General features: G+C 48.5%; 7 protein-coding genes across 7 annotated transcripts; 3 read left to right on the top strand and 4 right to left on the bottom strand.

The window, feature by feature from the left end:
* Positions 1-29: 29 nt before the first annotated feature.
* F5Y00DRAFT_217813 (uncharacterized protein) lies at positions 30-1,975 on the bottom strand. The gene is made up of 3 exons (XM_048005602.1): positions 1,724-1,975; positions 728-1,647; positions 30-669 (listed from the first exon to the last, which is right to left on the bottom strand). The coding sequence occupies exons 1-3, from the start codon at positions 1,805-1,807 to the stop codon at positions 402-404; spliced, it is 1,272 nt and encodes a 423-aa protein (XP_047867744.1). The 5' UTR covers positions 1,808-1,975; the 3' UTR covers positions 30-401.
* Positions 1,976-2,071: 96 nt separating this feature from the next.
* On the bottom strand, positions 2,072-4,251 carry F5Y00DRAFT_229335 (uncharacterized protein). Its single transcript, XM_048006757.1, has one exon. It carries the CDS (start codon positions 3,731-3,733, stop codon positions 2,588-2,590), a length of 1,146 nt encoding a protein of 381 aa, XP_047867745.1. The 5' UTR covers positions 3,734-4,251; the 3' UTR covers positions 2,072-2,587.
* Positions 4,252-5,120: 869 nt separating this feature from the next.
* Positions 5,121-5,891, top strand: F5Y00DRAFT_217840 (tRNA-splicing endonuclease subunit Sen15). The gene has a single exon (XM_048005603.1). It carries the CDS (start codon positions 5,232-5,234, stop codon positions 5,664-5,666), a length of 435 nt encoding a protein of 144 aa, XP_047867746.1. The 5' UTR covers positions 5,121-5,231; the 3' UTR covers positions 5,667-5,891.
* On the bottom strand, positions 5,697-7,333 carry F5Y00DRAFT_217844 (putative alcohol dehydrogenase). Its single transcript, XM_048005604.1, has 7 exons — positions 7,181-7,333; positions 6,955-7,116; positions 6,744-6,890; positions 6,126-6,687; positions 6,040-6,068; positions 5,893-5,985; positions 5,697-5,824 (listed from the first exon to the last, which is right to left on the bottom strand). The coding sequence occupies exons 2-7, from the start codon at positions 7,089-7,091 to the stop codon at positions 5,728-5,730; spliced, it is 1,065 nt and encodes a 354-aa protein (XP_047867747.1). The 5' UTR covers positions 7,092-7,116; positions 7,181-7,333; the 3' UTR covers positions 5,697-5,727.
* A 1,138-nt stretch (positions 7,334-8,471) lies between these two features.
* F5Y00DRAFT_229341 (uncharacterized protein) lies at positions 8,472-9,943 on the top strand. The gene is made up of 2 exons (XM_048006758.1): positions 8,472-9,350; positions 9,407-9,943. Exons 1-2 carry the CDS (start codon positions 9,263-9,265, stop codon positions 9,781-9,783), a joined length of 465 nt encoding a protein of 154 aa, XP_047867748.1. The 5' UTR covers positions 8,472-9,262; the 3' UTR covers positions 9,784-9,943.
* Positions 9,944-14,142: 4,199 nt separating this feature from the next.
* Positions 14,143-15,810, top strand: F5Y00DRAFT_259309 (uncharacterized protein; the record flags this gene model as incomplete). The annotated part of the gene is made up of 2 exons (XM_048010852.1): positions 14,143-15,635; positions 15,696-15,810. The coding sequence occupies 2 exons, from the start codon at positions 14,143-14,145 to the stop codon at positions 15,808-15,810; spliced, it is 1,608 nt and encodes a 535-aa protein (XP_047867749.1).
* A 782-nt stretch (positions 15,811-16,592) lies between these two features.
* Positions 16,593-20,045, bottom strand: F5Y00DRAFT_217892 (cysteine proteinase). Its single transcript, XM_048005606.1, has 2 exons — positions 19,789-20,045; positions 16,593-19,740 (listed from the first exon to the last, which is right to left on the bottom strand). The coding sequence occupies exons 1-2, from the start codon at positions 19,804-19,806 to the stop codon at positions 17,113-17,115; spliced, it is 2,646 nt and encodes an 881-aa protein (XP_047867750.1). The 5' UTR covers positions 19,807-20,045; the 3' UTR covers positions 16,593-17,112.
* Positions 20,046-20,369: the final 324 nt, after the last annotated feature.

Consider the following 20,369-nt stretch of genomic DNA (forward strand, 5'->3'; position numbering starts at 1 on the left):
ACGAAGTACGTACGGATTAGGATGGATAAGTGTCTTTATAGTTTATAGTCGTCTCCTCTTAACTCTACTAGCAGAACGAATAGCCTAACCCTCTCAGCAAGTGACATCGAACGGAAGTAGAAAATTAAATAATAGAATGTATAGTGATGGTTACGCTGCTTTCTAATTTAGAAGACTGTATCAAACAAAAAGATCCGCCGATCGAAACCAAAGTACTCCAACCGAAGCACATATTACAAGCAAAATAACCCACTAACATGCTGATACCAACCAACGCCATCTCAATGCAGAAACATGTATCTTCACAAGCCCTAGCCACTGTTTAACCATCCACAATAATTAGGTCCAGCCCAGCGTGCTCCTAGACAGCATCAAGTAATCCAATTTGTTTTGCGGGCAATCTAGTTATGCTCGATAGGTTCTTCGGGGAGTAACTCGTCTATTTCCTCATTTGGCTCGAGGAATTTGAACGGCGGACGTACGACGCCGTTGAACAAGAAAGTGAAGTACACTAGCAAGACGAATCCTGCAACTTGTAACCACTTAAATGCTTCCCACCCGAGAGCGAGGGAAACCATCCAAATGAACAGCGTTCGGCAGCTATCAATAGTCGACCGCGCTGTTGCGCTGACGTTGCGAGTGACTGAGAGACCGAAGAAGTTATAACCACTGGCAACGAAGTTAGTATCTCTATTATCAAGATGTGATAGTGCAGGGCTCAACTTACCCAATAGAGACCATGGTTAGTAAACTGGACACCCACACAGCTCTGTACTCCGTCATCTGTCGGAAACCCTCGACCATATCGAACATTCCGTAGCGGCCAGCAGGGGATCTCCCGATGGTGAGGTGTAGTACCAGCATGCCGATCAGAGTAAAAGCAAGACCGAAGAGACCTTCCCAGCCAACAACCTCGATGGGGTCGATTTTGGAACGCTCTAGCAGCCACTCCTCGAGGACGAATTGTGTAGCGGTAAAAATCTGCGCAAAGGCAATAAGCATGACACCCAACGCAGCACGAAGGCCCTCCTCGGTAGCAACATCCTCTGCGGCCTGGAACAAGGCATTGGTGGCCTCAGCTTTGGCATCAGGCCAGATAATACCCGCAAGTCCAACCAGCGCAATGCCGATCATGACGCCAACGAGGGAAACCCATTGGAACAAGTGCAGCTTGCGGTGCAGGAAAAAAACGCTGAACAGACCGACAAATAGCACCAAGGCACCACGAGTCATCTGGTAGATCGAGGCAGCTACCATGAACAGACCTGCATTCACAAGCGTCGTGCCGAGAATATCGGATATGGCCGGAAGCGCAAGGAGCAATATACCAAAACCCTTCAGGGGCCCATCGACTACACCGACACTGTTCTTATCCGGAGGATTAGGGTGGATAAGCGCCTGTTCCGAATTGACGCTGGCAGCATCATCGTTATCGTCGACTTCCGCGTCCCCCCTTGGAATTGCCTGGTATCCGTTGGCAGCCGGAGTCTTCCTGTTCGCGTAGCGTTGATACAGGAGCCTTAGCCCGACGACAATCCAGCATCCGACTTCTCCTATGAACATCTGCGCCGTCTGGAGCACGGGCTGCTCGAACCGCTGCCGCTTCTTGGGATCGGGATCGTCGCAGTTCCGGACGCATTGATTGTCCTGCACGATCGCGGTTAGCGAACCGTAATGTCTAGGTAGCTACGGCCGAGGCGAGGTTAGGTTAGGTTGAACTTACTTGGTACTTGGTAAATAGCGTATTGCAGACACCGGTGAGCAGCATCATGCCCACCAGGAGAGGGACAAGGGCCTTTGGCGCCATGATGACTGGCTATTCACAGAGGGTTTCGCAAAGGAGTGGTCTTGTGCCAGCAAGAGACAGACAGGGGATGTTACGATTGAGCAAACGAGAGTAATGTAATTGCAACGATAAGAAAAAGAATGAGATATGATAGATGCACCAAATTAATTCGAGGCAGCTTTGATGAGCTACGGTAGATAGGCGAAGCTCCTCGGGGGTGGCGGCGAGGAAGGACGTGTAAAGGTTCCAAGATTGTGTCAGAGAGTAGGGGACCACCGCGTAGCTGATAGCTGACTGATAACGTTTAACTGCACCCGTCTTAGGTAATTTACATAGGTACCTTGGCTAAGTCGCCGAATGCGAAGGCGCGTGTACCTTGCTGGGTACTGCTGTACGTACAATACCCTACATAATGCAAGAGCTGGGACCAGAAACTGCCCCCGCATTGGTCAGCCGATTAGCCTTACGATATCAACTTCAGCTCTAATTGGCTTAGCTATAAACCCCCCGGATCTAAGCTGCGGAATTTCCCATCTTGGAGCCGGCAGGTGCTCACCAAATCGATCTCGTGAACACTTTGCTATCATTACATGTACCATCCTTTAGTTATGCCCATTCTCAAAGCAGAAAGACTGCTGCTTGAATATCGTATGCCCGATTATAGCCTGTAAACTGTAAATTACTCGACAACATATTTGCGTTTTGCAACGCCAGAGGGTATATTATTCAAAAAATAAATATGCTAGTAAACACCAAGTCTGCCGTCTAGGTATAAAAAAAAAACTTGCCAAAACGCCTTATTTAAACACAGAATGCTTGTCTTTCATTATCACTCGCGAGGCTAGGTTGCTTGGCCTTCCAAAATCGCTGCTTTTGCTTCTTCTTCATCTTCTTCTCTTTCTCTTCCTCGGGGTTCTTGTCGCCAAGGTTATTATAATGAGGAATACCCAGTTGCTTATCACGCGCTAGACGCTCAATATCCTTCTTAGTTAGAGGGACACCTTCGATAGCCTTAACATGTTTCCCTTCAACGCCCATCATGATACCTGCGATAGCGGAGGCGATACACGCAAGACAAACAAATAGACCAGTCGACCAACTAGGTCGATCGTACCGATTTAAGGCCCACATGTAACCTGACAGAACGCACTGTAGAAACGTGTTGGCAACATTGAAGTAGATAATAAAATCCAGTTTCCACATCTTAGTCGGAGGTGCCCGGATGCTTGTTGGTGGAGCATCTGATATAGTCTCTAGGGGATACGGAACGCTATCAACGTTGTAGCTTCCGATCATCTCCTCGATATTCTTCGGTCCAAGAGACGTAGGAAGCTGTTCGGAACCGGGAAGACGGAACCAACCACGATGAACGCCTGCTAAGCTTCGTAGGGCCTTGTGATCACCCTGAAGACGATACCGTAACAAGAAGTACAGATCGCGAAAGCGCCACGGCGCCAAGCCGAAGCCAGTTACGCAGAACAACGCGTTTAGTATTTGAGAGTCCGTCTCAATCCATATTCTGCGCGGCGAATCAATATCATTGCAGTCAAATCTGCCATCCACCCAGCACATCTCTGGCGCAGCATTGCATAGAAGAAGGAAGAGCATGCCACCCCAAGCCACGACGTTAAGGGAGTAGATGGTGAGAAAGAAGCCGAATCCAGTGTTGTAGAATTCCCAGAACGAAACCAGACCCATTCGTATTTGCTCCTTTATTGGATATTTCGGCGGAAAGTGATATCCATTCGCATACTCTTGCACCTGGACGTTAACAGCGGCGACATTAGATGCGATTGCGCTGCCTATCCTCTCCTGTGCCTGCGTCGACACGATTGGCGTGCGTTGACTTAGAGAATCATTTTGGTCCGTCGCTGTTGAGATTGTCGTAGCCCGATCAACGGTATCCTCTTGTCCCTCTTTAGATATTCTGGGCGAATCTAGTGACATCTTCAAGAGACGCCTCTGCTCCTTCCGGAAGCCGATAAGTTATACGATTTTTGCTTTCGAGCGCGAGACGATGCAGGGTGGCGTTGCGATCTGATTGAGAGTGAGACGTGGTAGGTATTAATCGGCCTTTTTTGAATTGTACCTAGGTATAGCCGCGAAAAGGGAGGCGAAATGAAGAGCTGAAGAGTGATGGCACGGTCCGATTGATTCGTTTTGTAGTATCGGGGCTCGACGTGATTGCCTTGTTAATAAGGAGGGTATAAAGGTAAAGTATCGATTATAATAATATATAGTAAGGGAAGTGAAATGGTGAATGAGTATGCTGAAATGCTGAAGGCGAGTAAAAAGACGTCAAAAGTAACATAACAGGATTTGGTGTACTGGGCACTATAAGGAGAGGTACGATGTACATAGGTACCTATACGAACGATACGAATAATTTGGTAGGTACAATGCTAGTGTAAGTTAGGCTTTAGTGGTTTCCTCGGCACCTAAAATACTTGGTTATGACTGGTCACTGTTCCGAGTGCAACTTGTTCCTTTACATCGGGAACAGGGGTATATGCATCTTTTTAGATACTTACTGGTCTCACAAGCTGCCAAGTCAGTAATCAAAGATGGGAGAATTCATACTATTTCATCCTACAATATATAGGTAAATATGAATGATTCTGCAACTAGTTCTACATTTAGTTAGATAATATAATCAACCCTATAACATATTATTACATACAATAGAATGTCAGTCCCAAACCCTAAAGAAAAGAGGCGCAAGTCGAGATATAGAGTTATGCGTCATTAGGCGTGTACGAAGTAATTCGTACCTAGAACGAGATTCCGCATTTCGATGACACCTTCAAAGATTGTAGAAATAGAAAAGGTCTAGATCTCTCTAGCCAACTACTGTGTAACGGTTTGAAGGTCTGCGCCTCGAAAGTTGCACAGCCATATGCGTGGCTCTCCTCTCGGACTGCCACTTGAAATACGTACGCAAGAGCGAATTTCGGATATGATCCTCGCCGAGACGCTGCCATACGTTATTACTAGTCTGTCCAAGTCCATATTGTGAACGCGTTTGGGCTTTTAAGGGCCAATAAGTAGCGATATAATACGCGTACGGTCTCAGTTTACTCCTTACGTATGGTCCCATGTGATGTCAATTTGGGCACCATTTGGGGTCGGGGAATGCCGTCAGTGTACCATCACGAACAGAAAATTGAGATGAAACATTTAAATCTATATTTTGAATGCCTGACTTGTGGTTCTAATAATCTGGCAGGTGAGCACATGTAGCTCCAGATTCGAAACCTTAAAATTGATAAAGTACCTTATCTAATGTTATCTAATCCGTACCTAAGGTATAAGTGCCGCTTTACACCGCCTTTATGTCCTAAGCTCCTGTCGTAGTTTGTAGCTTGCAACTTGCCAAAAGGGTCCTTAATTTGTATGAGAATTGCCATGCAACTACAATTTCGACTCTAACACACAAATATTCGCCATGGCCGAGAAATATTGCGTTGAGAATCTTGCGGTTTCGGTGCTTGACAATCTTCGGTATCAACATGATTGGACTGAGCTACAAATATTGACTCATTCCCCCGTGGATGACTTACCTCTGCCGCGACCCCTAATATCTGGACTACCTCCCCGTCGACTCTATTTACATCCAGATGATCAGATTGAAATGCTTAAATCCCACCCGAACCCGGAAGGGAGTATTCCGGAGACACCTGTGACCGAATGGGTACTACCAGTTCACCTGGCCGAAAAATGGACACTGAAGGCATTCGCAAGCGTTTTTGATTCCATGCCACCAGAGAACTCAGCTTCTCCGCATCGTGTTAAAAGAGTACTACTCGCTACAGTACATGATGATTCTACCGTCGTTTACTACTTCATGCATGATGGTATTGTCAAGCCTCGGCAGAACTAAATTTAGGAGGAGCAGTTCTGTTCCGCTCGAGGGTCTGCAATGACTCCAAACTGTCCTTCAGTCACGGCTTGAAAATCACCTTTTGCACTTTCATCTTATCAAACAGATCGTATCCGGATACGGCCATAGAAAGGGGCATGATTTTCTCGAACATGAACCTGCTAGGGATTAGCCAGTGCCGATAGCTTGTCGACTCAAGCTTCGTGGCAAAGAAGAGCTAACTTACCCAAACTTATGTTGGTTTCTTGCAAGGACGCTGAGTGCATCGGCGAATATCGAACGAACTGGGCATCTTCCCATCTGTAACCTCACGTTTTTGCTACGCCAGTGTCAGTCATAAGAAAACTCAAATGTGGGCTAAGATACCGCGTACTTATACCCTTCAGTACCACTAAATGGGATCTGAGCGAATTGTTAGTTGGAAGTACGTGAGCGGGTATACCTTAGGGGCTAGATTACCTCGGCATTGTGGACGCCTATACTGCTTATGAAACCGAAAGGTCTCAGGACATCAAACGCCGTCTTCAGGGCAGGGCTTAAGCCAACTACTTCAATAACTGCGTCTGCTCCTCGGCTATCTGTGGCTTCTTTGATTCGAGCAATCATAGCCGACCTGTCCGTCGCAAAGTTAAGGGGTTCTGCACCCAAGCCCTTTGCGAGCTCAAGACGGCTATCGATGCTATCAATGGCAAATAGATGTTTCGGCTTGTACTCCAGCGCAGAGACTATGGCACACAGTCCTACCGGTCCGCAACCGATAACCACCACTGTGGCTTCGGACGGATCTTGCGAACCGAGGCTATTGAATGCATTCCTGGCGCCGAAGAAGCCTGTCGGGAATATGTCTGCCATGAGCACCAACGCATTGTCGTCGATCTCGGGTGGCGCCTTCATAGCCGTACCGTCTGCAAGGGGTACTCGCACATAATCCGCTTGAGCGCCATCCAGCTTTTCCGAGCCAAACAATAAGCTATGTTCACACCGAGACGAATACCCATTTATGCAGTAAAAGCAGTTCATGCTACGGAGCATATTAATGGATTATTCAAATCGCATGTAGAGCACAGTCTAGCCTACCAGGACACGGTGAAAGGAGATACCACCTTATCTCCAATCTTGACAGATTTAACATCGCTACCCGCTGCCACAACCGTGCCGGCGAACTCGTGGCCCATAATAAATCCTGTGTTCGAGGGTTGGTGGCCTCTGAACGTATGAAGCTCACTAAGGGGTTTAAGAATTAGTTAATTAGCTTAGGGAGGGAAGCAATATGCTACATAATACGCACGATCCACAGAGAGCCGTTGCGTCAACTTTGACTATGATGTCTCCATCGTCTTGTATTTTGGGCACCGGCCGTTGCTGAAGCGAAACCTTGTACGGACCGTCGAACACGACAGCATTCATCGTAAGGGGCAATTCCATCGTGATACGCCTTAGCAATAAGATACTAGAAGCCCACGTTAGTTACGGATTTCCGACTTCTGTCTAGATTAGTAAGGATATCTATTTACTGGACTTGTTACTACTGATTCTGTATCAGTGTAGCCGTTGTGTTCTTTCGGCCTATTTACGACACTTCGATGTCACCAGTTCGCTATGTATTTCGATAGAGAATGCGGGGGATCGTACATATACTATCTCGAGTGGGGTAACCCTAGTATATGTAGGTATCTTCACGAACACCAATTTTGGTTTACTTCCAGCTCGGTGTTTTGAGACCTCTGATTAAATCCCTAGCCATACCTACATGTCCAAACCTGACACTTAGCGTTTGCAGATTCTAAGGATCCCTTGGGGTTTCTCCGTTGTCTCATCTACTTTCTTCAAAAGTTGACGTTCGTAATTAAGCAATGATATTCTCGGCAGCACCCCGCAAAGGGGTTTCAAAACAGTCCAAGGCCAGTATATTAATACAGAGATAGACACCGTCTAACACAACACAGCCTTTCCAGTTCGTCAGGTTAACCGATGTAGAAGGACTTGGAAACACTCGACTAGTAGTCCCGATAAGTAGCACGATCGTGTACGCGCAACACTCAAGATCAAGTCGTAATGACTGACGCATAAGAGCAACCGGTCGCTATAATCTACGCCTAAGTGGATATGAAGACCTAGAAATATGAATAGAGATATGACGGTGTCCTGCGGTGCAATATAGCGCGGCCAACAAACGTCTCCACGTGTAAGCGACGATGTATCCGAGATACGCTATTATCCACCACGTTTACATTATCTCACCTCAAGTTATCTCTCTAAAACAGTGTGGCGCCTTGCGTTCTGTCTTGTTCTACGTACTCATAAACAGCCGGAGTTGTCTCCTCTCAAGGCTTAGCTAGACGAGGCGCCGAGCGCCAGGCTCCGAAGAAACTCGTACCATATCAGAGCCCTACTCCTCTAGGTTATCACTTATGCACTGTGGAGACGATTTTCGCGGGGCGCCACTATCGTGCAGAGTGGTCAAGCTGCTGATTACGGAGCGGAGCCCGAAAGCATGTAACCTACATACATATATCCCTATCCGCTTGCTGGAGTACGTAGGTTAGGTAGTCATCCAGCCCAAGTGGTTGGTTGGCTTGAGGGTTATACAAAAAGTTTTGGTCCTACCCTCTTGTGTCAATTTAATTGGACATCCGGGAGACATGTGTTAGTTGGGTGCGGCTCATAGGAGGCTCAGCGAGGTGGCCCCCAATGCAGGTCAACCGAAGCGGCTGAATGAAGGTTTCAAGGAATCTGAAGCAAGGTTCTTCCATGCCGCTCCCGACGACAGAGGGCGTACAAGGGAAGCCACAGGTATAGTAAAGGGAGAAGATGAATTGCCTAGGTAATGATGCGATGTGACGATGGCGGTTTGTCTCTAGAGACATGATCCGAAGGGACCAATCGTGACAGCTAGGTGTTTGCAAGGCGTCATCGTGTACGCTGAGCCGCCAGCCTAATCGGACACCGCCTCACTAGTCGCGCGTACGACTCTACATACTATGTACGCTATACGTATTATACATGCATATACAGTATATACTATGTAGTTTATAGACCAACTATCACACGCACCATGGCATTAGTCATGGTGTTGGGCTTGGGGTAAGTCGTGATGGGAGAGCTTTTTAAATGGAGCAGTTAATGCAAACTGCCAGGAGGCATGTAGAAAGGGTGGTTTTGGGGTCCGCAGACTCTGCACCGGCAACGTTACCCATTGACGGCAATGGATCACCACATGAATCAGCCAGCCGCGGACGGCGTGGGAAAAATAACTCTCTTTCTGGGTCGTGCAGGTCATAGGCTTGATAGGCAACCAGTCATGACCGTTGTGAGGTCCAATTACATACATACATAGTACGTTAGAAGTCGAGCACGAGCATAGCCGATCTTCGTCCTGCCTCCCGGCCCTACATAGGCCGGACTATTTGCGATAGCATTGGAGAAAACGCGAGTCCGCGAGGACGTGCGAGAGAGAGACGCATGAATATACATCCTGGTTCGGAGCTGCGGGGGGATGATGGGATGATGAAAGGCTAATGCTATAGATATATATAGGTTGGCATATTCTTGGATAATATATAGAAGACGAGTAGAAGCCGTAAGCTTGTACGTGTATGTGTGAGATAAATAGCCAAGATGAAACAAGAGAAGAGGAGTCTCATGAAGCCTTAATAACCGTCATACATGGGACTTGGTCTGAGTCTACACTAGGTCAGACACATTGCGATCTCTTATTAAATATTATGACTGGGTTATACCTATGACTACCTACATATACCTTACGTATATGCGGCGGAGTACATGGATGAGGGCATTTATCATGCAGGTGAGTCTGGCGTTTGAAGCATCTAATTTGTTGGCGACGACATGGAGTAGTAGGGTATTGTATGTGCTATGTATGTGGTACGGGACCCTCCATTCTTCCCTCCTTCAAGTATGTATGTTTCCCACCCCCCACAAAATTATCTCTATCTCTCACTCATACGGGGATCCTCTCGGAGCGAATTACTCTCGCACAGCCAATCCCTCGGCATCAAGTCGAATATGTAGACCGCGGACTATTTTCGTCATCATAGGTATTTATCCCTTTTTCCCTTCTTCTTCTTCTTCGAGCTATTGGATAGTTCGAGCTTAGTATTCGTCTACTAATGTATGTATGTGTGCCCGGAATTGCGGCCCACTCGTCACCTTGGAGCTGAAGTGAAGCGAGAGCCTCGGGCTAACGAGAAAAAGAGAGAGAGACTTGGAGCTGTCCTGTCCTGTCGAATCCTTTTTTTTTTTTTTTTTTTTTTCTTCTTCTCTTGTTTTTCTCGTGCGCGCGCGGGCATACCTTTTTTGGGCAAGTAGGTAGTCTAAGGTCGATTTCGAAGAGGCCTCCCATGCTATTCTATGTACAGGTAGGTATGTCCATATGTCCCCACAGAGTGAGCGGCCAAAGACCCTGCACAACTCCTCTTTCTGTTACCGGGATCGTAACCCAAGATTGTAATAAGTGACGCATTGCGGTCTACCGACATTTAACGTCTAATTATATTGTCTCGGTGGTATTTTTTATTTTTTTATTTTTTTTTTAAAACAGAAAAAGTGCAGCTAAAGGTCGCAGGCGTGCCTGATCCCCAACCCTCCTACCTATGTGCTAATAAGAAAAATAAGACACATCAATAATAATACCCTTTCCCGCAGGCATCCATGCATCAAGAGGGCTGCCGGGTCTTGCGGTCAGCGACTTGCAGATGCGGCTGTATCAATCATCGTGCCATATGTACTTTATTCACTCCACGTCACATATACTGGGCTAGACCCTTTTATATACTCCAAGCTGGTCCGTTCTGAGTGGCTTTTTCTATAGTGCTACCGAATCGTGCAAATCCCACCCTTTTCTTGCGTGGGCGGCACGTTGTTAGAGAGACAAATAATACATAGTAGATGCGTTCTTTTACACACATTGGCCCCATTAATCGTCATATCCAGACTCGGAAGCTGAAAGCACATCCCCCCATTTAGTATTTAGTTTGTTCGTTCGTTATGAGTCTCCTACTAGGTATGTAATATCCTACTGGCTATCTGATGTACGTAATATGTTAATTCCTATGTAGGTAGTTAATGTGTTTGTTCTGGCGTTTCCAGCTCTTATGGGATTCCCCCCCCTCTTCCCCTTCCCTTGGAACCCTTTCCCCCCTCCCTATTTCTGCTAGCTATGTGATATAATACATTATACAATACAGTATAATTGATAATTGAATAGTTAACTACCTAAGGTATAATAGATATCCTGAGTGATTATCTTTAGGTCGAATTTGAAACCTATTAGTTTCCCATAGATCCGGTCGTGCCGCATTCTTGCACATAACATACATAATATGTAATGTATGGAGAGTGAATATATGCGAAGCGACCCCGCCTCATCCTACATAGATCGAGTCGCCTTGTATCAGCACGAAGATAGATACCTACTGCCGCTCACCTTCGTGCGTATTGAATGGATAGCCAAGAGGCACAGACCGTAGGTAGTCCCCAGATTCGCAAAACCCACCCCGTAACCTGCCTACCTAAGATAATGTGTCATAAATTCTCGCCGCGGTTACGAGCAAATTCACGCTTGTGAATAACTATGTAGAAATGTAGAGGTGCAATACACCTTTCCCTTCTGTCTCATATACTTTTCTTTCCCCTTTTCTGTGATTCTCTCGACTCGCTACCATTGCTCTGCTCTGCTAAGCCCTCTTTCTCGGACCTCCACTATCCTATGGGAGTTGTGCTATATGACGTCCAAATACGTCTGAATGAAGGGCATTGGTAATAGTTCTACTGATATACGGCCATACGCCCCCCTCCCAGTAATCAATATTGGATCGTTATCTGGATCGCCGCATCTTTCCAATACTACCTGCTACATAGCAACATACATAGCGAGCGCTGCATTTGTCTGATCGGTGCCTTTATCCCCGCAAAAAGCCGGCCTAGATATTCTAGTCCCATCTGACGCACCCGACTCGACGTCAAATTTCCACTCTATTCGTACACTCACCCAGTTGGACGCATCTCTCGCCCATCAAGTCCGTCCGCGCTATTACTCGTTTGTCGATTTTCCCCGTCGTCTGACTGATACGTATATGTAGGTACACCTGTATTCACACATACATACAAACATAACAACGTATAATACAAACATTGCCTACCTGCATATAACAGAGGAGTAACTAGCGCAGGACTTGACTCTTGAGCGAATTTGCAGAGTGAGTGATCGCTGGATTGCTGCAGTTGCAGTGCAGTGGGATTGTGAATTACACAATTGTATTGCTCTTCTGCTGAGCTCTGGGAAGGACGGTTAGCTGCCGAGGCTGCCGCTGCCGCACCGAAGCAGGATCGAAAGCCGGGGTTGTTGATGAGGCTTTGGAAAGTCGCTAAGCAAGAAAAGTCGCTAAAAAAGCCGCTAGACGGCGGAAACGGGGATAGCCCAGTTAAGGCGGCAGGTACAATAGGTACAAAAGATTTGGAGTACTACGTGGGTACGCTGATACGCTGCCCGATAGGTACGCCGGTACATGAATACCTAAATACAAGAGCAGATATACGAAGGTACTTGTACATACCTCGTGCTACCAGTCAGCCAGTGCGGTAAGTGATTTATGTTTTATGTTTCTTTTCCTTGGGACTTGATGGGCAGGTCCAGTCCTTGGATCATCCACTCGCAGCCGCATTCTTCGCCGCACGCCTCTTCCTTCTTGGTCCGTTCAACCTCTTACCATCAGTGGAGTCATTCGTACAACATCCCCAGACTCATCCCTCAATTGGGCTCTTAGACACGGGAAACCCTGGAAAAGGCGTGCCCTTCTAACATCTTATTTTATATTACCTGCCTATGTATAATTGCTGTATTTGTATTTGTTTTTGGTTTTGCTGTATAATGTATATTGTATATGTACCACTGGGTTAGGTCAATGCCTTACCACATTCACGTTGGCGTATTCCACTTTCCAGGAAAAGTCCAAAAAAATCTACTATTATGTATCTCCCGCTTCTCTTTCCCTGGACCCTTGTAACATGGCTTTGCATTAATCGTTTCGTTTCCTTTTTTTTTTTTTTTATCCTTTCAGGTCTAACTCCTCACACTTCATTTTCTTTTCCCCCCCTTCCCGCTTCCCAAGGGTTCCCCACCATCCATCAAGTCCCAGAAGCGACATGACGGAAGAGACATCGTTTCTGACCTGAATTTTTCCTGTCAGGATCCCTTCTGGATTACCGACCCCTGCAACTTCGTCCAAGCAGAAAGCTTATAAACCCCCGGTCTTATTAAATGCGGGTTTTGCCTTTAAGACCTGCCTATCACACGGCGCAATCTGGCAATTTGACTGATCCGATCCCATCGGGTTACCAGCGCCAAATCCAAGGATAACGACCTCACCTGCTTGTCTCTACCCTGCTGGCCCTGCTACCTGTCTACCTACACTAGTCAAACAGGTAGACTAACCTATCTGGTCCCGTCTAGCCAAGACTTAAGGGCTAAAGTCTTGGCCAGCCTATGTTTCTGCGCCCATCAACCCCATCCCACTTACCCAGACAACCTAGACAACCTAGACAACCTGGACAGAAAGTCAAGAGCGAAGAAAACGCGGCTCCGCAGCATCTCTCCCCCGCCTTACATTATTTGCGCCAAACCTTACCTGACCTGACTTGACCTGCCTTACCACGACGTTACCTACGCAGCACTACCGTACCACTCCAATCTCAAGTCGAATCTTCGGCGGTCACGAGGCAGCGAGGATATACTTGATATACTGGCTTGAGTCCTTGGCAGCAACTTCAAATCCACATTGCAAGCTACTCTCCGTGTTCCCTTCCCATCCCTTCACCCCCCCATAACCATCCCCCATCCAGGACAGGACATACACTACTTGCCGTTATACCCACTGTCACCGTACCGTATCTACTTTCTATCGTCTAACCCAAATCTATCATTAACCGCATCCTTCTCCAAAGGTCTGTTTCTAACCGAACCCTCTCCTTCTTTATTTTTCAACTCCCCCCTTGCTTTTTTTTTTCATTTCTATTATTTTCCTTTTTTTTTCTTTTCCTCCGGCTCTGCCAATTTGCGCATTCTGGCCAAGGAACTGCTCAGTTCTAAGCTGGATACCGCGCACAACCACCCCGTATTTTAGCGATAGGGTCCAAGTACCCACCAACCCACCAATCCGTGTGCGGCTCGTTGCGGCAGACAAGCCCAGTGCGCGGTGTTACTCAACTAAACGGTCGAACCTGTCTGCCCAATCGACTTGGTAAACCCGGTGTGCGCCTGGATAACATTTCACAACTTCGCAGCTTCACTTATATGCGAATGGGAGGGCGACCGCGACTTCGATAGTGTTAAATCACGTTAGCGCAATTTGATCTAAACTCCCACAAGACAACCGGCAATCTTTATTTTGGTTTTCTGATGATGACTTGAGTCGCCCAATGCGTGAGTAACGGCCATTCCATGCTAGAGAGTGAAAGCATGACTGCGACCGTCGATTCGGCCCTCGCTCACGACCCTTCAGCTAGCGACGACGTGTACGATCCGGATGACGTTTTACCCCAGAACAGTCCCTTGATGAAGGCTCACCGCCCCAAACTCGAACCCTCGCCCTCCCCGCCGGCGTTACCTATTCCTAAAGTCAGTCTTTCTTCTAGCTCGGGTCGGATATCTTCTAATCGACGACAAAAGGTTCGTCCGAGCCTCGGCGATGCTGTGCTGATCCATTATCTGGACGGCGGAAAACGGCCCGAAATCGTCGCCGAGGCATGGTCGCGGCCGCTCGCTCATTACGACGACGAGGACGAGGACGACGGACAAAGTAAAGGGGACACGGAAGAAACGGTCGACGAGTCGGGGGACGAGGATGATACTAAGAGTCACGAGATGTCCCCAGGTCCTGCACATCGCCGTGCTTTTCGTGCTGCCGAGTCGACAGTATCAAAGTCTATAGATTTACAATTTCTCGCGACAAACGCGCTCGCTGCTGCTAAAGCGGCATCGAAACCAGTAGATACGGATGATTCGCAAATAGCTGATGACGATTCTAGAGTTGCGCAAAGAGCGACGCCCGCTCCAGCCTTTAGGACAAATGGCGCACGAGATGATATCGCGATGAAAGATGCAAACAGGCCCGTTCTTCAGGCGCCTATCTCTCCTTATGCGTCGCAGGGCCCACAGGAGATGTATTCCCCTCGGAATTACACCCCAAGTCAGGTCCTGATGCATCCAAACAATGTTCGATCGCCGCCTGGTTTAAATACCCCCACCGATCGTGGGGAGTTGCCTCCGATCCAAGAGGTGTCTCCGAAATCCGACTCGACCAACCACGATCCGCTGCCCTCTATAAGGGCTCAGCTACTCGATCAGTTCACAGGTCCTCCGAAAGAACTAGCGATGCGTAGCGGACCTCAGTATCCTCACTCCCCTCCAGGTGGCCCACCGCGCATGGGCGGAATTCATGCATCACCTCCGATATCCCCTAATGATGCGTATCGCCCCCCAGGCATGCCTTCTCCAGCGCACACGCTCCCTGCTATGAGTCCTTTTTTCTATCCAGGCGGCAATAACACAAACCATCATCGATCTGGTCAGGATTATAGTAGTGGCAGCAATGCGGACACTCCAGGTGGTAGCGGTGGTGACGCTTCGACACCCGCCACTTCTATCACGGAACGGATGAGCATTGATAATATGACAAATCCCGCAGTTGGCGCATTCGTTTGTACTGTACCAGGCTGTACTGCGCCTCCGTTTCAGACACAGTATCTGCTCAACTCACATGCAAATGTGCATTCTTCCGCTCGTCCTCATTATTGTTCTGTAAAAGGATGTCCGCGGAGCGAGGGTGGGAAAGGCTTTAAGCGTAAAAATGAAATGATCCGTCATGGTCTCGTCCATGATTCGCCTGGGTACGTGTGTCCGTTCTGTCCAGATCGAGAGCACAAGTACCCCAGGCCAGATAATCTGCAAAGGTGAGATATTTCTTCAGGACTAACAAAAGCAAATTAAGCGGATTTTAATCGTAGAGTTAGGCACGTACGGGTTCACCATGTCGATAAAGATAAGGATGATCCGGCCCTTCGCGACGTGCTTTCGCAGCGCCCAGACGGACCCAACAGAGGACGGAGACGCCGCGGCGGTCCGTGAAAATCTTGGAGGGGCGGGGTAACGAGAAAAAAAAAACGAGGAACGCGAAGAATGAATGCTTCTGACGATACGATATATTGCCATTCTATTTTAGATGTACATATGGTGCAGATGATATCCCGGAAGGCGGCTGGTTCTAAAGCTTTGGACGCTGGTTGTCGCGTCGTCGATATTTGATTGAGGGACCGGGGGAGGCTTCTACGGATCATACCTCGACCAAACGGGAGGAGTTGGCGTTCTGGGCGTAGCCAATTATACCACATAGGGGAGTGCTTATTGATGGGCTTATTATTTTTCTTTTGCTTTTTTTTTTATGTTTGCGAGGGCTTTGCTCTACACGTTTTGCTCTACATACACTACATATACCTACTCATTCGCTTATTTTATCCCCCCTTTTTCCCTCACCACCGCATGCACTATTCGAAGTCGGGGCAAATCCGAATAGGGCTAGGTAACCTTTATACGATGGTTGGTAGCCGAGGAGTGCTTCGCATCACATAGCTGGCTAGCTAAGTTGGTTGGCCGGGCGAGAAATCCACCTACCTATCTAGCCCTGCTCACCATGTCCGTATTCATGTTCATGTTCATGTTCATGTTCATGTTCAGACCCGGAGGGGCGAGCATAGTTGCGTAGCAGGAGGTACTACGTATGTACCTACGCTGACTACTACGGAAATTCCTGCCAGTCAGCGAGCCATAAGATGGGAAGATTGCTGGTTACTTAGGCAGGTATAGCTAGCTAGCGATCTACGGTCTTCCATCGAGGTAGCGTAGAATATAAATTATCAATTATCCACGTCCACGACAACTCCGGCTTTTGAATGAAGACCCGATAAATGAAGGGGACTGAAGAAAAACGAAGAGTAGATCAATATATAGTACCTTTTTTTCTTCTTTTTTTTCCCCCTCCCTCTTTTGCCTTGTGATAAACGCCTCGAAATCTTAAAAAGCAATATCGCTGTATAACTACTTAAGTAGGTAGCTAGTAACCTAGGTAGGTAGCTGTAGTCTCTAAGTAAATATGTAGGGGTAGCTAGGTAGTTCGGTGTGTACGCTAGGCACCATAGCAAGCCCCTGTTCCTTTATTCCCGTGTTCCTTACCCACCACACTACGCCATTTCTCCGGTTCCGTCTATACAACGTAGACCACCCGCTCGTAACCTCCTCCGTCTCGCTTTTTATGTATGCTACTCGTTGCCGACGTTTTCATTCTCCGCTAAGGGTATACGGGTAGGTAGGTAGATATTCATATACGGATAATAATAAACCACGTAATGATCAACTTAGCCCGGTCAGGTCAGGTCACATATGCACCGTCTCCCACGTCCCAACCTGTACTGGTCCCTCGCTGAGGATCTCCACTTGCAGCTCGCCTCCGTTACCGTTACCGTCACCTATCGATGGTGGGGAGTGATATAGACCCAACTGTTCGATAACAAGCCATAACCCGCGGCCACGGGGATCGATATCGAATTCGCCCGTGCGCAGCCCGTTAGCGCCGACTTCTCTGAACTCGCCTGTGCTGGTGGTGGTGCTGTCCGTAGACGCGATGATCAGCCTGTCGGGCCCCGTGCCGTATTCGATGCTCGCACGCACGGTGGGGTGCGATCGCGGCGTGCTGGCGCCTCCTCCTCGGGGCGTGGCGCGATAGTTATCTCGCATTGTTACGACAACGCTTGCGCGCGTGAGCCGCGCTGCTGAAATGGTGGCGCGCTTCTTTTTGTGGACTTCGCTGTCGGAAGACGAAGACGACGAAGACGGACCGTGAAACACGAGATCCGGCAATTTTGTGCGCAAGCGACCTGCGGCATCGGCTGGCACTGGGGCCACAGCGCAGGCAGTATCGGAACCGACGCGTAGTGTAAAGTCGGCCAGGCAGCCCGGTTCAAAAGTCGAGCATACGACAGTGTAAGTACCGGCGTCGACGGTGGGTGCCTCTGCGAGTGCGCAGCCGCGCCGGTAGTCGCCCGACGTGACGACCAGATCACGATTTCCGACGGCCGTGACGCGGCGACCGCCAGCCCACACCAGGTCAATGTGCACGGGTAGGTCATCGCGAGCAGTGGATAATAGGAGCGAAAGAGGTCCTGCTCGGGGAAGAACAAGGCTGAACTGGGGGTTGTCTAGGTAACTGGAGGAAGCAGCGTTACCACCGGCGGTGCGACGTGTCCAGGACCCCTTTACATCCACGTAGTGGCGCAAGGCGGGCTCGGCTGGGGCGACAACGAGAGGAGCGCGCGAGAAAAATGATAGGGTAAAGGAGTACTTTGGGAGGGGTAATTCTTGAGCGGCGACAACAACGGTGTAAGTGATACCACGCTTGGCTTCGAAGGGTGCGAGCGTTTGCGGGGAGTCTATAAAGTCACCGCGGAAGATGGGCTGGGTGCTTAGCTGCACACGCTTGCCTCCGCTATTGGCAAATATGTATATACTTATAAAGCCGAGTCTGCTGGACACCTCGGCGAGAGAGGAGATGGTGGCATCGTCGTCGTCGGTAGCACGGTACTTGCGCATAATATCGAGCTCTTCGTCTTGAAAATGACGGCTTAGCAGGATCCAGGTGCTGCCGTCTACCGCACTAGACATAGAGTACTGGGGGTTGTGTGCGAAGGAGCCAGTCATAGTGGCCTCGGGGAGCTGCCAGGTGAAGTGGTGGTCCTGGCGCTCGGTGAAGAGGCTCGGGTTCCAATTCAGATAGAGAGATTCGAAGTTCTGCGTCACATCATCAAAACTAATCCAGAAGGAGCCTGGCTTCAACTTGACTGGATGATCATCTGTTGCCTGCTGTGATGCGTCGAACGACCTTGCCCCTTTCCAGCTGAGACCGTCGCACCATGGGTTTTTGACCAGTAACCTCCTACTTTCTGATGTCTCGGATATGTCAAGGACCGCGTAGTCGTGCTCTCCTGCTAACCCCAACGTCTCCTCCTCATCCGGCGAGAGCCGCCCTGTCCCTAACGTCACTACTACGTCGCCATAATCGTAAGCCTTCTTGACACGCTTCCATGTGCGGTCCCAGTCTACCTCATCGCTCTGCAGGAACAGTTGCTGCGGTATCCAACCTGTCAAGACGTATAGGTCGGTACCGGAGTTACTTCCCGGGAAGTCATACCCGCCCCGAACCTTCAAGTAGGCTTTCTCCATAAGGGCAGGCCAGATGAGATTCGGATTTTGGCGGTCTACAACGTATAGGGTGCGGTCCGTCGAGGATGAAGGGAGACGATCATCAATGACAACTTTCCGGAAGCAGCCGTTGAAGAACATGCGGAACACATACTTCCCACTGGTAGAAACCTTTGGCTGTCCGCTCTCGGAGTCTATGGGGAACATTAGGGCTGGTAGGATAGATGTAGGGCCCGGACGCAGGTGACGCATACTGGCGCAGAGGCTCGCAACGACAGAGCAGTCCGTTGTTATGTCCTGAACTAAGTCATAGTCGTGTTGGGCCTCCATTAGGAAGTCGTTATTTTGTTCAGCAGAATTCGGCGGAGTCTCTCGGCCCAAAATCTCCAAGGGTCGTTTCCAGCCCGAGAAAACGGTTTCCTGGCGGGCGGATAAAGAAAAATTCGAAGGATCGCTATAAACATTGCCGCTGAATTCATTAGGGTTGGGATCTGAGTCCCATGGAGGAAAGATACTTCCGTAAAGCCGAGAGTTACGAAGTAGGATAGTTTGCTCGCTCGTAGGAGTTTGGCGTACTGAACGTGGCAGCCTCAGACGCTTCTCCACCATAGCGACGCTACCCCCGGCTTGAGACAACTTCTTGAGGTTCTCGGCCTTGGAGAGTAACGACTGGCATTTCTTAATTAGACGGCTTTTATCCTCGGGGCTGGATGCTACTTGGGCTGCTTTCATATACAGTTCTGCAGCCGCTGTAGCATGATCGAGGGCTTCTCTGCCTTGAGTCCTAGAGGACAATGCCTCTTGTTCCTAAACACGGTTAGATTTAGAATGATTTCCTTTGATATTGCTAATTACCTTTGCCTTTGCCTCCATGGAGGATAGGTTTAACCGGTTTAATTATAGTGGCATCTGGGTTCTGAATCGACCGCGCTCGCTAGGTGAGCAGGGGGGGTTTAGTAGGCAGAGAGACCGGGGACACAATTTAGAAGCTCCACGTCAACTATTACTGGCAAACAACAGTAGCATCATATACCTCGGAAACCCGTCTGTTGGACCTCTCCAGGACATGTAAAACGGGATTCAGTTATGTAGGTAGGTGTCGAAGAAGACGGTGTTACGTTATAAATAACTGGCATGGCCCAAGGAGACAACGCATCTCATCGTATGGGCAAAGCTCCAACTGGGTGGATGATACGAATGAATACGAATGACATCAATATATAGATAGGAGGTATATATATATAAAAGAGACGAAGTAAAAGAGACAATTCGATACGTTACTTCATTTAGAAGTTTGTATAGGTAACTGGTGAGATAATTGACCTACCTACTACCAACCCACATTGAAAACATGTTTGTGAGTTCTAGCGTGACGATTCACGATGGTGCCTTCGGAGTTTTTTTTTTTTTTATGAATTGGGCTGCTGCCAGCTGTG

Source organism: Daldinia vernicosa, assembly GCF_022497035.1.
Source record: "Daldinia vernicosa strain CBS 139.73 unplaced genomic scaffold F5Y00scaffold_9, whole genome shotgun sequence".
Taxonomy (NCBI): domain Eukaryota; kingdom Fungi; phylum Ascomycota; class Sordariomycetes; order Xylariales; family Hypoxylaceae; genus Daldinia; species Daldinia vernicosa.

Bases quoted from the DNA above. Each gene is read 5' to 3' on its own strand.
- F5Y00DRAFT_217813 (XM_048005602.1), bottom strand. From the start codon at position 1,807: ATGGCGCCAAAGGCCCTTGTCCCTCTCCTGGTGGGCATGATGCTGCTC. The intron at 1,648-1,723 runs GTAAGTTCAACC...GCGATCGTGCAG, and splicing joins CGCTATTTACCAAGTACCAA to GACAATCAATGCGTCCGGAA. The intron at 670-727 runs GTAAGTTGAGCC...CTTCGTTGCCAG, and splicing joins CTAACCATGGTCTCTATTGG to TGGTTATAACTTCTTCGGTC.
- F5Y00DRAFT_229335 (XM_048006757.1), bottom strand. From the start codon at position 3,733: ATGTCACTAGATTCGCCCAGAATATCTAAAGAGGGACAAGAGGATACC.
- F5Y00DRAFT_217840 (XM_048005603.1), top strand. From the start codon at position 5,232: ATGGCCGAGAAATATTGCGTTGAGAATCTTGCGGTTTCGGTGCTTGAC.
- F5Y00DRAFT_229341 (XM_048006758.1), top strand. From the start codon at position 9,263: ATGTGTGAGATAAATAGCCAAGATGAAACAAGAGAAGAGGAGTCTCAT. The intron at 9,351-9,406 runs CTACACTAGGTC...ACTGGGTTATAC, and splicing joins ACATGGGACTTGGTCTGAGT to CTATGACTACCTACATATAC.
- F5Y00DRAFT_217844 (XM_048005604.1), bottom strand. From the start codon at position 7,091: ATGGAATTGCCCCTTACGATGAATGCTGTCGTGTTCGACGGTCCGTAC. The intron at 6,891-6,954 runs GTGCGTATTATG...TAAACCCCTTAG, and splicing joins GCAACGGCTCTCTGTGGATC to TGAGCTTCATACGTTCAGAG. The intron at 6,688-6,743 runs GTAGGCTAGACT...TATGCTCCGTAG, and splicing joins TCTCCTTTCACCGTGTCCTG to CATGAACTGCTTTTACTGCA.